Source organism: Sorex araneus, chromosome 3 (genome assembly GCF_027595985.1).
Source record: "Sorex araneus isolate mSorAra2 chromosome 3, mSorAra2.pri, whole genome shotgun sequence".
In the NCBI taxonomy this organism is placed as follows: domain Eukaryota; kingdom Metazoa; phylum Chordata; class Mammalia; order Eulipotyphla; family Soricidae; genus Sorex; species Sorex araneus.
In genome coordinates, this window is record NC_073304.1 from 170390769 (window position 1) to 170407925 (window position 17157).

The following is a 17157-nucleotide window of genomic DNA, read 5'->3' on the forward strand; positions in this document are numbered from 1 at the left end:
ACAGCCAGGACTCAGAGGGCTGGGGCTCTGGTCTGCACGCAGGGGATCGGGGTTCCTTCCCTAGCACTGCACGCTCCCCTGCACACCGCTGGGAGCAACCCCATAGCACCCAGCCAGGGGTAGCCCCATGCACTGCTGGATGTGGCCCCCGAACAAAAATACCCTCTTGTGACTGGAGCTGCCTCCTGTTCACTAAACCACATATGAGCGTGAGCCACTGGTCGGGCACAGCAGGATCAATAGTTGTCTAAAGCCACCTCAGGAACTGACCTTTGACATACAGAAGCCTCTAGAGCAGGTAAGCCAGAAGCCACGCATTTCTCAGGATACTTCTCACACCCGATTTACATTCTTTTTTTTCTTTTTGAGTCACACCCAGCGATGCACAGGGGTTACTCCTGGCTCTGCACTCAGGAATCATTCCTGGCAGTGCTCGGGGGGGCCATATGGGATGCTGGGAATTGAACCCGGGTCGGCCACATGCAAGGCAAACACCCTACCCTCTGTGCTACCGCTCCAGCCCCACAATTTACACTTTTAATTCTGCTCTTAAACCACCATAGGTAACGGAGCTGATGATGTGGGGACAGGGAGAGAGTTCAAAGGGCTGGAGCATGTGCCAAACCCCCACAAGGCCCTGAGTCCAATCCTGGCGTGGTGGGGACCCCCAGAGCTGCCTGAGTATATAGCCTGGGGACCTCCGAGAACTTCCAGGGTGGCCCCCAGCACCACAGAGCACAGGCAGAATGAAACAAGGAGCCACCCACCCGGACAGCTGGGCCGGGTGTGGCCAGGAATGACCCTCGGGGAGCCCTGTTCTCCCAAAGCTGGCAACGTGTGTGAAGCAGCAGTGGGCATGGGGCTGTGCTGCCCCCCCCACCCCTGGGAGCTCAGGGAACAGAATGTGGGGGCAGAGGGCAGCGAGGGCAGATGTAGATGACCTCAGGAGAGGACCCAAGGAAAAAGGCGTGAGGGCCCCGCGCTGGGGTCGGGGGGCAGCGGGATCCCCCCACCAGGGCAGCCCTGGTACCTGTGGTCCTGGCATCGGCACCGTCTCACCACGAGCAGGAGGAGCACGGGGAGCAGCAGGATGGTGGCACAGACGATCCCCACCAGCATCACCAGATGGTTTCCGCCCAGGGCCTCGGGCCTTGGCATGACGGCGGTCACCAGTGCTTAGGAGAGGGAAGAAGCAGGAGAGAGCCTCGGCACACCGGAAATGGGGGGCAGCCAGCGGGAAGGTCAGCCGTGGGGCAGAGGGCCAGAAGGCACCGCATGCTGAAATGCTTGGGCCCACCGTCCACACTGGGTGGGGCGAGGTGAGTGCCCTTGCCGCCCCCCCAAGATGGAATTAAGGTAGGAGGGAGGAGGCAGAGGCAGGACACAGGCCAGTGCTTAAGAGCTGCTCCCAGCTCTGTGCTCAGGGCCCCTGCAGTGCCTGGGACCAAACCCAGGGTCCTGCATGCATAGCGTGTTGGCACACACTCAGCCCGAGCGCCCTCTCCAGCCCCAGGATTCCCTCCTTGGAGGCACTGTGCCAGACAGCACGGAGCCCGGGCGTGTAGGAAGGTGGAGGAGCAGGACCTTTCTCTGGGGAAGTGACTCAGGTCCAGGGGCAGACGCACTCAGGGGCACCTCCCCACGGTGCTTCCCTCACTCGTGTCCCTCAAGCACTTGGCCACCTCCCGGGTACCCCAGGCACAGAGAGCCATGCCCGCCTCACTCGGAGGCCTGAGTGCCCAGGCTGAGTCTGGAGGGGGCGCAGGGGGACACGGAGAAGAGGGGGACAGAGCTGAGAATCAACCGCTGTGGCTTGCAGCTGAGTCTTGGGGAAACGTGGAGTTTGTGGGGGGAAGGGTCGGGGGAGCCCCGAGGAACCGGGACAGGCACAGCCTGGATGCCCGCCAGGAGGACAATGCTCTTCAGGCCGCCTGGCTCAAAGGTCACCCATGTGGGAGTGGTGGGTGATTAGACGGGAGAGATCACGGGGCCACGCCAGGAGGATCCTAGTGACCCCACTGGGTCTCTGGCTCTTTCTCTGCAGTCTTGGAGAAACTCTGGGGAAGGGACTGTTGGAATCTGCGCTGCAGAAAATGCAGATGGCTGTGCGGGGCCTGGACTCCCAGGACTGCCCCGGACTGTGCAGGAACCAGGGGGGAGCAGCGGATGGCAGGGCCAGTCTGGGAAGGAGCAGAGAGAAGGGACAGGGGAGCCCGGTGCAAATGGGGTCACAGGAAGGGGAGACTCAAGCTCACTCCACATCTCCAGCACCGTCCCTCCCCGGGTGCTGGGCGGCATTACTGGGCAGGGACAAAGGTACAGATGGGGCAGGTCTGCACATGGAAGTCTTTTGGGGTGGTGGGAGGAGGGGAGCAAACCCAACAATGCTCAGGGATCACTCCTGGCGGTGCTCAAGGGATCATGTGGGATGCCGGTGACCAAACTCAGTTTGGCGACACGCAAGGTAAACGCTTCTCCCCACTACGTTGTCACTCGGGCCCTTGACATGGATTCTTCATGTAAGACTTTGGGCCGCGCTGGCTTCTCCGGGGTACAGACAATGGTGTGATATGCAGAAATGAGTCCAGGAAAGAGTATCCTGGCCGGTACTGCTTGGGAGAGCAGTGTAAACTGGGTGGGCAGGGCGCGGTGGGGGCGACCCCCACACCGAGACACGGGGTACTGGGGAGAGGAGGACGGAGGAGGCAGGGGGCACACACCCGCAGGCTCTGTCAGAAGGAAAAGTGAAGGGGGTGAAGGGGCACAAGGCTGAATCCAGCAGGCACCACGCATTGGCCTTGCCAAGCAGACTGTGGGGTGTGGATTCCCATGAAGTGGCTTCAAGGAAAAGGAAGCCACGGGACCCACCCTGTGAGCATGAGCGAGGGTAGGGCTGAGAGGAGGAGGGCAGAGTCGGATGGGGGAGGCGAGAACAAGCCCGAAGAGGGGCAGCCCCGAGCACTTCAGAAGAGCCCAGTATAGGGGATCCTGGGGGTGTGGGCGCAGAGAAAGGGGTGGGGGAGAGTCACTGGGTGCCCACAGAGCCAGTGAGCCGGGCCCACTCCAGCTGGCACATTCTGCCATCACAGGAAGCTGCTCCACAGACGCTAAGTGGAGGACACAGGGCGCTCCATCCCCACACCCTGAGCCACACACCCCAGCCGCAGGGCCCTGCGCGGGCAAAGTCCACAGGCTACACCCTGACTCCCTTGCTGGTGACGATTTACCCGGAGCCCCCACTGACCAAGCTCCGAGCCATGCGCCTGGACATGTGCTCTGGTCAGACATTCCCTCCGCTGGGCTCGGGGCCTCCTGCTTTCTCGGCCCTTCCACTGGCGCCCACAACGTCACTCCCGAATGCAGTCACATGGCCGCACTCGGCCGCATCCCTCCCTGAGCACCCTCCCCGCAGGACAGAGGCAGGGCGGGGAGGAAGGCCGGGGTCTCGAAGGCAGCTGCCCCCCCTCACCTGCACTATCCCAGAACTGCCGGGAGAGACCCAAGTACACCATAAAGCATGCCCCCCACAAAAAAAACCAAAACATGGGCAGGACACAGTTCCACGGGCTGATGCATGTCTACATGCTGGGGCGCTGGGTTCCGACGTGAGGTCCCCCTGCACCCCCAGGAGTGACGCCCAAACACGGAACGGGAGCAGCCCCTAAGCATCGGCAGGTGTGGCCCCAAACCAAAATTTAGTCATCATTAAAATTTAAAAGCCGGGGGCTGGAGCGATAGCACAGCGGGTAGGGCGTTTGCCTTGCACGTGGCCAACCCGGGTTTGATTCCCAGCATCCCATATGGTCCCCTGAGCACCGCCAGGGGTGATTCCTGAGTGCAGAGCCAGGAGTGACCCCTGTGCATCGCCGGGTGTGACCCAAAAAGCAATAAATAAATAAATAAATAAATAAAAATTTTTAAAACCCTAAAACCCATTTGCTCCTTTTCCCAACAGATGCCAGCAGAGGCAGAACTAGGGGGCCTGGGTACCCAATGCTCCTTCAGCTGGCACCCGGGCCTCCGGCCTGCCCGGACCACCGTCACCTACTCCTGGCTCCCGGCAGGGCCACGTGCAGCACGCTGGTCTTCCTCAGCACCTGGCCCCCCAGGTGCACGCTGCACGTGTAGCTTCCTCCATCAGACTCCCTCACCCCGTGCAGTGTGATGGCGCCCTCGGGGTTGGATGCGGCCCCCGCCAGGCTCACGCGGTTCTGGAAGCGACTCCGGTCCTGGGGCTGTCTCCCAGGGGTGCCGGGGAGCACCACCTCCTCCTGGAAGGGAAGGGCAAAGTGTGAGTGGGGCCGGGCCTGGGAGGTGGGGTCTCCGCACTCTGCGACCCCATGTGGGCAGTAAAGGGACCAGCGGGGACGTCAGACCTAGTGGACACACTGCTGGCCTGTTCCAGCTGGTAGGTGGGGCTAGGAGTGGTGACAAGGGACTGTCATTTTGGTCTGGGGCACACCCAGCAGGGCTCAGGGATCACGTCTTGTGGAGCTCAGAGGACCAAGTGGGGTGCTGGGGACTGAATTGGGGTCAGTCACGTGCACCCTTAACCCTGGCGTACCTCTCCCGCCCGAGGGACTGTCTTTCTGTGACTTCTCCAATGAAAGTACATCTTTGCTTTGCGGGGCATTGCCAGTTGGATTTCCAACTGGTACCTGGCACAGGTGAAACCTGATGTGGGTGTTTTTTTCTCCTCCAAACCAGAATCTTCAGGCTGGCCAGGCACTTGGACTGGGGCGCCACGTCTCCCTCACAGCTCTCAGCTGACCAAGGACACGCAAGGGCAGCCACATCCCCACTGTCTCTTTGCTTCCATGTCCCCACTTGCCTTGCATACAACTGGCCCCAGTTTGATGCCCAGAGCTTCACCAGGAATGTCCCTGAGCACAGAGCCAGGTGTGAGGCCTGAGCACTGCCAGGTGTGGCCTCAAACCAAGATAACTAAATCAAAAGATGTGCTACAGCTGGGAGAGAGAAGGGATCACTAAGTCAGTGATGGTTGGAGGCATCTCTAGGGACGGGAGATGTGTGCTGAAAGCATAAAGGACCAGACATGATGGCCTCTCAGTATCTGTATTGCAAACCATAATGCCCATAAGTAGAGAGTAAGAGGGAAACTGTCTGCCATAGAGGCAGGGGGAGGGGTGGGATGGGAGAGGGAAGGGATACTGGGGACATTGGTGGTAGAAAATGTACATTGGTGGAGGGATGGGTGTTCAATCATTGTATGATTGAAATCAAACATGAAAGCTTTGTAACTGTATCTCACGGTGATTCAATTAAAATAAAACAAAGATGTGCTACATAGACCCTGGAACACAAACACAAAGGCTGTAATTACGGTTGTCTTTCTTAAAGGTTTTTTTTTTTTTTTTTTTGCTTTTTGCACACAGGTCACTCCTGGCTCTGCACTCAGGAATTACCCCTGGCGGTGCTCAGGGGACCAGATGGGATCCTGCGTATCAAACCTGAGTCAGCCGTGTGCAAGGCAAATGCCCTACCCACTATGCTATCACTTCAGCCTTTTTAAAGCTTTTTAAAGTACAGGAAATGGCCCCACAGACACCAACAGGAATGTAAACACCTGCCTCCCCTCACCTCACAAAGACACAACTTGAAATGTCAACTGGCATCCGACTTTCTGCTGTGACTCAGGGCATGATATTTAAGTTCACAATAAGCTCCCAGAGGTGACCCTGGGACCATGGCCGTGACACCAGACACAGAGGGATCGAGTGGGTGCATGACTTCTCTATCGAGGTGGCCCAGAGTCAACATATCTGAAAACAGAGCTGCGAAATCCCCTAGGAACCTTAATGTTTATTAACCAAGAGCGACCTGCAAAGGCCCCATAGCACACCTTGGCCCCTACAGCCTGGGTCCAAGCCAAGATCCAGTTTAATGAAATAACTGCTATTTCCTGCTTTGACATTCCCATGAGATAACCCTCCTCCTTCTCCTCCTCCTCTTTTTCTTCTTTGTTATCACCATGGACCTCACTAGAGTTATCTTTTCCACCTGTACACTGAAGTAGCCCAGGACAGTAGCCAAACTCAGAGAAGGCCCCGCCCTCGAAGGCTCCAGGCCTGCGCCATGACCGCCCTCCCCCCTCCCCTTACCTGGGCCTGCTCTCCTGACGAGAAACTCCACTCCACCTCAGTTAAGGGGCTCTCCTCTGTACTCTGGAAGGCGCACCCCATCTGGGTCGAGCCCCCCACCTGCACCGTGAGCTCTGGGGAGAAGAGAGCACAGCCAGTCAGTCACACACCTGGAGGATCACTGCTGGGAATGAAGGAGGCGGGGAGGAAGGGGGCCTGGCCTGGCCTGGCCAGAGCTTCTCTCAGAGGGAGAAACGAGGCAAGTGGGTGAAGAAAGCTACCTCGGTGCCAGCCCCAAAGCATGAGCACGAAGGCCAGAAATCCAGAGGTGGAGAAACAGGGCAGCAGGAGCCCCGAGAAGGCGAGACTGCTCCCCTACGGGGAGAAGCACCAGCAGGGACATGTGACAGGGCAGGAAAGAGGAACCCCAAGGTTCCCAGCCCTCCCCCCAGCAACACTCTCGTCTGCAGAGAAAGCCTCAAGTGGCAGAGTTTGGGAAAAATACCAACAATTTGCAAAGCAAGCAGCATAATAGCCCCTTAAACCAGCGCGTTCTCTCTCTCTCTCTCTCTCTCTCTCTCTCTCTCTCTCTCTCTGCCTCTTTCCCCTCTATCTCTCTCCCCCCTCTCTCCCCCTCTTTTTCTCCCTCCCTCTCTTTCCTCTCCCTCCCTTTCTCTCTCCCCCCCCACTCTCTCTCCCTCTTCTCTTCCATTCGTTCTCTCCTCTCTCTCTCTCCTTCCCCTCTCTGTCCCTCTCTCTCTTTCCCGCTATCTGTCCCTCCCTCTCTCTCCTCTTCTATTCTCTCTCCTCTCTCTCTTTCTCTCTCTCCCTCTCTCTCTCTCGCCCTCTCCTCTCTCCTCTCACTTCTCTCCTCTCTTTCCTCCCAAACTCAGCCCCTACGAGGTGGAGACAAGGATTGATTTTCCCTTTTCTGCTGGAACAATCCCTCGCTCCGGCGTGAGGCCACGGCTTCTCTATCGAGATGACCCAGAGTCAACATATCTGAACTGGGGACCAGTACCCATACCGTGAAGACCGAGTGGACTACAGTACAGCCCAAACAGCCTTGGGAGGTGGAAGGCACGGGCATGTGCCCTGTGCAGTGCTCACTGCAGACCTTCCCAGACCTAAGTGCCCCCAGCACTAGCCCCAGGAGGCCTGGGTGGGCGGGTGGGGCACTGCCACACTCTCTATGGAGGCCGCCACCTTCCTTGCTCCCCACTTCACTCAGGTCACCTACCTAGCGAGACAGCCAGGACACCTACTGCTTGGGGGCGGGGGCGGGAACCATTCAGAACCTCACAACAGAACCCCGTGTTTGGGCACGGACACTCGGGAGTGGAATCCAGGTCACCATCCATGACCATGCGTGGCATCCTGGGCCTGAGAGGGCCCTCCACACACATCACAGCTGAGGGGCCCTGCCCCATCCACTCTCTGTAATAAACACTCTGTGGTCCCCTTGAGTCCCCCTCTCCTTCGCCAGGCCCAGAATGAGCCCCCATTCCAACTCAAGGGGCTGGGGAAGCACAGAAGCCTCCCACTTTCAGTTCACCGACTCAGACAACCACATCTGCACAACAGGAAGTGGAAAGTCATTTCACTCTCATCTCATTCTTTTTTTTTTTGGGTCACATCCGGCGATGCACAGGGGTTACTCCTGGCTCAGGTACTCAGGAGTTAGTCCTGGCAGTGCTCGGGAAACCATATGGGATGCTGGGAATCAAACCCGGGTTGGCCGTGTGCAAGGCAGACGCCCTACCCGCTGTGCTATCGCTCCAGCCCCTCTCATTCTTTATAACCCACGAGCCCTCCTGGCTGAAACTGAATCATGGGGCCCTGGGCTCCAGCCTCCTTTATTCTATGCTATGGTGCCTCTGGATTGGCTGAAGACGCAGCCTTGGCTGGAGTGCAGGTCACAGGGCTCGGTGCTGACCAGGCCAAACAGAAAGCAGCAACCAGCCTTCCTCCTGCCTTCCCGCTGTCTCCATCCCAGCCCCCACCTCTCCACTTGCGTCCCCTGGCCAGCCTCCTCTCCTGGCTTTCTGACCCCTAAGCTCTTCTTTCTGCTTGTCTCTCCTGGCAGCTGACCCAGCATCGGTCACACGTGCTTGAAATAACCTGCTGTCTGAAGAGGTGCTTTGCAGAGAAAAGCAATTAGGAAGGTGGTGTGACTCAGCACTAACACTCGACACAGTCACAAAGTCAAGTAAGAAGCGATAGAAAGGATGGCCCGGAGGGAGCTGCAAGCCCGGGTCTCCGGCAGACGGAGCCTGACCCGAGAAAGTCAGGGAGAGCGCTTCAAGACGAAGCACAGGGCACAAGGCAGCTTTTCATCCACAGTGTTCCCCTGGGAGAACATTCAACGTTCCTTCCAGGAGAGAAGCGCTATGGGAATAGAGGCAAAGACAACATTATGGGGCTGCAGTGATAACAGTACAGGGGGCAGGGCGCTTGCCTCGCACTCAGCCAGCCCAGGGTGGATCCCAACTCCCCAGGTGGTCTCCTCAATCCCACCAGGAGTGATCCCTGAATGCAGAGTCAGGAGTAATCCCCGAGCACTGCCAGGTGTATACCCCCTAAAAAATGCCAAACAAACTACGTGTGTGTGTGTGTGTGTGTGTGTGTGTGTGTGTGTATGTATGTATGTAATGAACTATAAATTCACTTAGAGGGAATGATCTTGACAGTGATAAAAATTCATTCCCCATAATATCAGTAGGGAAAGAAACTTCTTCTAAATCCAGCAGCACATCACCCACGATCATGATACCCAAACAATCTGAGTCATTTTGAGGTTCCGGGCTGCGCCTCGTTCCTGGCACACAACGTATCGGCAAGTCGATACTCATTCCGAGATAACCTCCATCAGCCTCCCGTCTCCCAGAGAAGGCCGGGTGGGGGAGCCAGTCCTCAGAGCCAGGTCCGAGCACTCGCCTCGCCATCCACCTGGGCCGGAAGCAGAAGTGGAAGGATGCCAGAGCCAGCATGGGTTTGTTTGTAAGGAGAATCCCTGGCATTTAAAATAGGAACAATGAAGAAAGGGGACTGAGTCAGATGAATCATAGACAAATGATGAAATCAAAAGGTAAACTTGGCTGAAAAAATTAGCAGTGACGGTAAACGGGGAGATTTCATGTGGGACCAGCCAGCCTCCACCAAGCGGGGCAGCTCCCCGTGTCCGGGGCGAGTTCGAGTTGGTCTGTCTTTGGCTTGAAGCCACACTTCCTGGTTTCAAAGAAAACAGTGAGGAACACAGGAGCTAAAGGGGTTTGCTCATCATGCTTTTAGCTCCCGGGACCCTTATCACAGGCCGAAAAGTAAGACGGCAGCATCCATGCGGATAAATCATGGGGATTATCGACAAGAGACTGTGGACTGGGACCAGGAGATAGTCAGCAATTAGGGCATATGAGTCTGACCCAGGTTCAGTTCCTGACACTGGTATGTGTCATGGTTCCCCAAGCACTGACAGGTGTGCCCCGAAAGGTCCTAGCACCGCTGGCCCGATCACTCTGGCACTGCAGGGTCCAAGCAACATGGCATCTTCGAATCCTTGAGTTAAACTGATGGGCCAAAAATTGCCAGTGGATGGCCAAGCAAGTGAAAACAGAGATAAACAAATGGGACTACCTTAAACTAAGAAGCTTCTACACCTCAAAAGAAACTGACCAAAATACAAAGACAGTCTACAGAATGGGAAAGGATATTCATCCAATATCCATCTGATAAGGGTGGATATCAAGGATATACAAGGCACTGGTTGAACTCTACAAGAAGAAAACCCCCAACCCCATCAAAAAATGGGGGATGGAAATGAACAGAAATTTTCTCAAAGAAGAAATCCAAATGTCTAAAAGACACATGAGAAAATGTTCTATGTCACTAATTATCAGGGAGATGCAGATTAAAACAACAATGAGAAATCATCTCACACCACAGAGACTGGCCCACATCCAAAAGAACAAAAGCAACCGGTGTTAGCATGGATGTGGGGAGAAAGGGACTCTCCTTCACTGCTGGTGGGAATGCCGACTGGTTCAGCCCTTTTGGAAAACAATATGGACTATTCTCAAAAAATTAGAAATTGAGCTCCCATTTGACCCAGCAATACCACTCCTGGGAATATATCCTGGAGAGGCAAAAAGGTATAGTAGAAATGACATCTGCATTTGTATGTTCACTGCAGCACAATAGCCCAAAGTCTGGAAAAAAAAAACAGTGCCCCCAAACAGATGACTGGTTAAAGAAATTTTGGTACATCTACACAAAGGAGTACTATGCAGCTGTTAGAAAAGATGAAGTCATGAAATTTGCATATAAGTGAATCACCATGGAAAGTATCATGTTAAGTGAAATGAGTCAGAAAGAGAGAGACAGACATAGAAAGATTGCACTCACCTGTGGAATATAAAATAACAGAGTGGGAGACTAACACCCAAGAGTAGTAGAGATCAGGACAAGGAAGTCTGCCCCACAGCTTGGAAACTGGCCTCACATGCTAGGGGAAAAGGCAGCTCAGATAGAGAGGGAACACCAAGTAGAGGATGTCAGGAGGACCCATTCGGGTTGGAAGATGCAAACTAAAAGTAGACTATAGACTGAACACGAAGGCCACTCAATACCTCTCTTGCAAACTACAACACCCTAAAGGAAAGATAACAAAATGGAATGTCCTGCCACAGAAGCAGGGTGGGGTGGGGGTGGTGAGAGGGATACTGGGATCATTGGTGGAGGTGAATGGGCACTGGTGGAGAGATGGGTAAACCATCACTGTATGAGTGAAATGCAAACACAAAAGTTCATAAGTTTGTAACTGTACATCACAGCGATTCTCTAATAAAAAATTTTAAAAAACATTGCCAGTGGAGCCACAGGACTCCAAGGCACTGCTTGGGAATGAGAGAGGGGAGGGGAGGGGAGGGGAGGGGAGGGGAGGGGAGGAGAGGAGAGGAGAGGAGAGGAGAGGAGAGGAGAGGAGAGGAGAGGAGAGGAGAGGGGAGGGGAGGGGAGGAGAGGGGAGGGGAGGGGAGGAGAGGGGAGGGGAGGAGAGGAGAGGGGAGGGGAGGGGAGGGGAGGGGAGGAGAGGGGAGGGGAGGGGAGGAGAGGGGAGGGGAGGAGAGGGGAGCAGAGGGGAGGGGAGGAGAGGAGAGGAGAGGGGAGGAGAGGGGAGGGGAGGGGAGGGGAGAGGAGAGGAGGGGAGGGGAGGGGAGAGGAGAGGAGGGGAGAGGAGAGGAGAGGAGAGGAGAGAGACTGTGAACTTCATCGTCAGAGGTGCTGGCAGACCTAGATTAAACAAATGTGAACTGAGGCGGGCAAGCCGCTTAATCTGTCAGTCTCAGATAATTAAAGAACGGACAATGAAGAGAACTGGGCTTCCTTCTCCTGGTTTTCACCGGGAGGAAAGTTTCTCATCATTGACTGAAACCTAATCATGAACAGCTTTGTGAGGGTCGATGTCACAATGATTCAATTAAAACAATATTTTTTTTTTTTAAAAAAAGAAAGTTTCTCGTCACTTTTCACTGAAAGCACTGCATGAAGCATTGCTCTGTGTTAGATCCCAGGCCTTGGCTTGCTCCCTTCCCGCCCGGTCCCTGGGGCAGCAGGCCCTTACCTCTGGGCTCGGCGGGCAGGACCCGCAGCCGCACGGCCTTCTTCCACACCTGGCTCTCCTTGGCCACGCGGATCTCACAGGTGAAGGTCCCCTGGTCGGCCTCTTGCACATTCTGGAGCAGGAGCGAGCCGTCCCCGCCTGAGATGTTCCCCACCAGCTTCGCTCGATGCTGGAAGCGGCCCGTGGGCACGCTGAGGTTGGAGTAATAGAACAGCACGTACTCCTCCTGGAGGAAACAGGACGTGGGGAGAATCTAGACCAAGGCCCTGTCCTGCCGAGGACGCTGTGCTATCAGCATCCTGGGGAGCAAAAGCGACCTGGAACCCCAATTCATGAATATCGTGTGCCAGGGGCCCAAGAGACTCCACAGGGGTAGAGGAAATTAGTGCTAGGTCATCCCCGACAGTCCGACCAGCGCCCTGTCATCAGGCCTCGGGCTGAAGCAGCAGCCTGGTTGGTCAAAGTCACCAGGAGTGGTCCCCAGCCCGAGCTCAGGAGACCTCCCCCAACTAAATAGAGTAAAATTAGTATGCCGCATAATCACGTCAGGGCAATATTCTAACATGCACGAGGCTCTGTGATCCATCTTATACAGGGATAACTGGAGATACAGGGTCCCACAATATTCTTTATTAGTGATAAATATAAACAATCGCCCAGAAGATGATTGCCGTGTCCCCACCTCCCCTGTTTGCTGCCCCCCCATTGGCTGGACTCCAAAGGCAAACCTCGGGTGGGCTGGGAGAATTTAGGGCAAGCCCCTCTCAAGTTTCCCAGAAGGCAGCAAAGGCACAAGGGAGCTATCAATAGGCTGTGGGGGGGGACCCTAATAAGTTGTAAATTCTACCGGTCTATCGCACATATAATAAGAAGTAGTGGTAAAACTCTGAGTGAGGATATATCGGGATAACATGCTCTGAGCTCCACGGATAAGATCTCATTGGCAAGTGCTGGGATCTGTCACTAACACATTTTCTTTCTTTTTTTTTTTTCAAATTTTTTTCAATTTTTTTTTGGGGGGGTCACACCCGGTGAAGCACAGGGGTTACTCCTGGCTCTGCACTCAGGGATTACTCCTGGCGGTGCTCAGGGGACCATATGGGATGCTGGAAATTGAACCTGGGTCAGCCGCATGCAAGGCAAATGCCCTACCCACTGTGCTATCACTCCAGCCCCCCTAACACATTTTCTGTTCTGTTCTTTGTATGTGTGTGTGAGGGGTCACAATCTGCAGTGCTCAGGAGCCACTCCTGGCTGTGCTCAGGACCATGTCTGGCAATGCTCAGGGCCCAAGGAGGCTGGTGCTGGGATTCAAACCAAGGTCGCAGCTTCAGCCACACGGCAGGCAGACACCTTAACCTTTGTTCTAGCGCTCCAGCCCGGTCCCACGTTTCTTGGGACATATTTCACAAAGGACCCTGACGTGAGAGCAGCCCCATGGCCTCTCTGACAGGATTTCGGGCGCTGCCGTCTCTCGCACAGACCCCATCCAGGTTCTCTGCCTGTGCTAACGGCAGCGCCTCACACGGCTGTGGAGGAGAAAGCACGGATCCCTCCCTCGGGCACCAACAGGCAGGGCAGTGCTGAAGGAGCGCGTGCCCCGTCGCTGGCCTGCGAACAAAGTTGGCGGTGACCTCATTCCGAGGCCGTGCTTAGCCTGGATGCTCTCTCTGGGCCCTCAGCCCTCCCACCTCCCTGCACTTCTCTACGAAGGGCAGAAATGAAGAAAAGAAACAGGGCAAGACAAGGCTGGATGGGTGCGGTGCTGAATTACACCCGTGAGAAATCATCATTCACAGGAGGGTAAACCAAAAAGTCAAATCATAAAATGAAAATCACAAGGAGGGGTCAGAGAGATAGCGGAGGAGGTAGGGAGCTAGTTCTGCACTCAGATGACCTGGGTTCAAGCCCTGGCATCCCATATGACTCCTGAGAGGTGCCAGGAGTGACCTCTGAGCATCTTTGTGCAGGTGTGACACCCGCACAAAGACAAAACAAAAAACAAAACAAAAATTATAAGGAAAAAACATTGTGCTTTTAGATGGCTGGATGGGAGATGGAACTCAGCCTGCAAGCCCCGGCCTCACATTTATGAGGTTCTGGGGTTCAAGCCCCACCATCTCTGGCTCTCCCAACACACACACACACAGATACACACACACACATACACACACACAATCCAAAATGCAGTACATGTTTGTCTCCCCTTAGCTTCCCCCTGTCAAGCACTAGCAAGATCCCCTGCACCCTCTCAGCTGGGGTCCCTGAGGCCCAGAGCGGACAGAGGAACCGGGCAGCTGAGTCCAGGCCTGGTTCTGACAGACCCCAGAGCCACGCCACCTCCAGGTACCCGCAGACCCATTTTCCCCCTTCCTACACTGGCAGGGGCTCCCACCTGGTTACCTGGGTGTGCTGTTCCGAGGACAGGATCCAGTCCACCTTGACCACAGGTTTCTCTTCTGAGTTCTGGATAAAGCAGCCCAGGAGCACAGAATCGCCCACGTGTGTCACGAGCTCCCGGGAGGCCACGATCCAGTCATGGAGGCCCCAGAAAGCATCTGAGGAGGAGTCAGCACTGAGACAGATGCCTTCACGGCCAAGACTCCACGTCATCAAGGCCGTCTCGAGACCCTTGACACCTTAGATAATCCAATAGCCCCTCGTGCAGACCACGTGGCCCACTCGGGAAAGAAGCCTGGGAGTCACCCACGTGGTCTGAGGCAGAGGGGCGCTGTGCTGGCCCCTTTGACCAGGCCCTTCCGCCTCTCCAAACTCTGCATCTCCTTTCAAAAGAAAGTAGAGAATGTGCACTGGTGGAGGGATGGATGTTCGATCATTGTATGACTGAAACTCAAACATGAAAGCCTTGTAACTGTATCTCATGGTGATGCAATTTTAAAAAAAGGTAAAACAAGAAAGAAAGAAAGATAGGAAGGAAGAAAGAAAGAAAAAGAGAGAGAAAGATAGAAAGAAAGAAAGAGAGAAAGAGAGAGAGAAAGAAAGATAGAAAGAAAGAAAGAGAGAAAGAGAGAGAGAAAGAAAGATAGAAAGAAAGAAAGAAAGAAAGAAAGATAGATAGAAAGAAAGAAAGAAAGAAAGAGAGAGAAAGAAAGATAGAAAGAAAGAAAGAAAGAAAGAGAGAGAAGGAAAGATAGAAAGAAAGAAAGAAAGAGAGAAAGAAAGAAAGAAAGATAGATGGAAAGAAAGAAAGAAAGAGAAAGAGAGAAAGAAAGATAGAAAGAAAGAAAGAAAGAAAGAAAGAAAGAAAGAAAGAAAGAAAGAAAGAAAGAAAGAAAGAAAGAAAGAAAGAAAGAAAGAAAAAGAAGAAAAAAAAAGCAGCCTTCAGGCTCCTTTCAGCTGTGACTTTAGAAATGGGTTGTCCCTGGCTCAAACTTTCCTACTGGTGGGTCTGCAGCAGATAGAGTGTTTGTCTTGCACTCAGCCAACCCGGGTTTGATCCCCGCCATCCCATATGGTTCCCAAGCACCTCCAGGAGTGATTCCTGAGTGCAGAGCCAGGAGTAACCCCTGAGCATCACTGGGTGTGACCCAAAAAGAAAAAAAAAAAACCTTTCCCACTTATTTGTTATCTGAAAAGCCAAATCACAGGTATGTGTATTCCCTTCCTCTTCGCTGCTTCTTAATTCCTTCACAGAAAAAGCCGCATCTGCTGGAAGGCTCTGTTGCAGGCAGATCTTTGTCCCCAGGCCAGCCCAGAGCTGACATGCTTCTGCTTCACCAGCCTGTGTGCCCTCCAGCTCTGTCGCCCACCTCCCAGGGCTCTGCACCCTTGAGGCCTCCCTATCCCCATCCAGGAATTTCTCTTTTCACGGAAGGAGCAAAACCACTGCTTGGCTATTTCTGTTTGCATCAGCCACGCTCCTTTCGAACAGATGACGACGTCAAGAAGGACACATCTCGCTGTTGGCAGCTTCCTAGCAAAGGCAAGCCAAGGGAACACATATGGCAAGGAACAGAGACCGTGCCAGTCTTTCATCCACGCTGCAGCCCGAGAGCAAAGCGCTGACTTCCTGCCCAACAGCGGGCACGCAGAAGGGGGAGGCAGGAAAGAAAACATGAACCCTAAACCCTTCACAGAGAATTATTTGGAAAAAAATCAAAACAAGCTTGAGAGAGAGAGAGAGAGAGAGAGAGAGAGCGCAATCTGGAATTTCCTCTAACGAAGAACCAGGTGCCACTTTCCGTGATAGATGAAAGGGAGGGCCCAGCGTCTGGGATTTCATTGTCAGCGCACCAAGTGTAAACCTGAGTCAGGGTTCACGAGAAAGCAGACTCAGCAACCAATGCAGGGTTCACGAGAAAGCAGACTCAGCAACCAAAACTTGTACGGAAGGGAAACCTTCCTGGAGAAACAAGGAAAGGAGATTTTCCCTAGAGGGAGGGAATCTTTCCACCAAGGACCAAACCTCCTGCGCCCCGGACCTCGGGGAAACGTCTAGTGCCTCCATGCAGCTCACAGACTCCCATCACATAATCTTATTGTAGCTGTTGGGAGCCACACCTGGTGGTGCTGAGGCAGGGCGAGGGGGTCACCCTAGTTCTGTGATCGGGGTCACTCCAAGCAGTACTTAGGGGTCCATGAGAGGCCAGAAATCGAATCCAGGCCTCTCGCATGCACAATGAGCGCTTAGTTCATGAGCCATCTTGTGGCCTTGAGTTCTCGCCAGGGTCATTGCTATTCCATCACCCTCCACAGATCCAAAACAAGCAACTAAGAGGAAAAGCGAAGGCTGGGAGAGCGGAATGCCACATGGATGTCAGCTTCCCCAGAGCTTGGTCCAGGGAGGAAGAAGAAGCTGAGGGAGCAGGCAAGGAGAAGGCACAGCATTGTCCTGGGGGCCCAGGTGTCCACAAGGGGGTCCCGAAAAGGAAGTGTAGCTGAAGGGAACCCCTGTAGGTAGGAGAAGGAAGCCTTCAGTAGGTGTCTAAGGGGAAAGTGGTGAGAGAAGGTTCTGGAAGGAAGAAGCCAGCTCGATGGAAGAAGCCAGTCTGATGCAGGAGAAAAACTACAGGAAGGCTGGCATGATCAAAGCCAGTTTGGGGGATTCTGGGACTCTGGCTATTTTCTTTCTAGTGGGGGCTTTGGTTTGAAAAGAGCAATTTCTAGGGTGGGAATGACAGAGAGATGTTCTTTGTACCACATCGAACAAAGATGTGGTACATCTTTGGGTCCTTCCTTGGGGACCTAGAGACCCCAAGGAAGGACCCAAAGGTGTTGTCTTTTATAAACACAGAAGAAATTTCTGCTTCTCAAGAAAGAGTCCGCTACCTAGCTGCTGGAACTGCTGTTTCAGAGAGAGTAACGGGGGGAGGGCACGTGCTCTGCATGCAGCTGACCTGGGTTCAATCTCTGGCACCACCTATGGTCCCAAGTCCCACCAAGAGTGATCCTTGAGCGCAGAGCCAGGAGTTAGCCCTG

The 17157-nt window shown here is 54.3% G+C and overlaps 1 protein-coding gene across 1 annotated transcript in view; it reads right to left on the minus strand.

Annotated features, from left to right (window-relative positions):
- The window catches only part of JAML (junction adhesion molecule like), a 29583-nt gene that overhangs the window by 6177 nt on the left and 6249 nt on the right, over positions 1-17157 (minus strand). The window contains exons 3-7 of the mRNA XM_055133249.1: positions 14122-14276; positions 11719-11944; positions 6123-6235; positions 4049-4271; positions 1031-1175 (exon numbers count right to left, since the gene is read on the minus strand). Coding sequence (XP_054989224.1) covers positions 1031-1175; positions 4049-4271; positions 6123-6235; positions 11719-11944; positions 14122-14276 — 862 coding nt within the window. The remainder of the gene's footprint in view (positions 1-1030; positions 1176-4048; positions 4272-6122; positions 6236-11718; positions 11945-14121; positions 14277-17157) is intronic.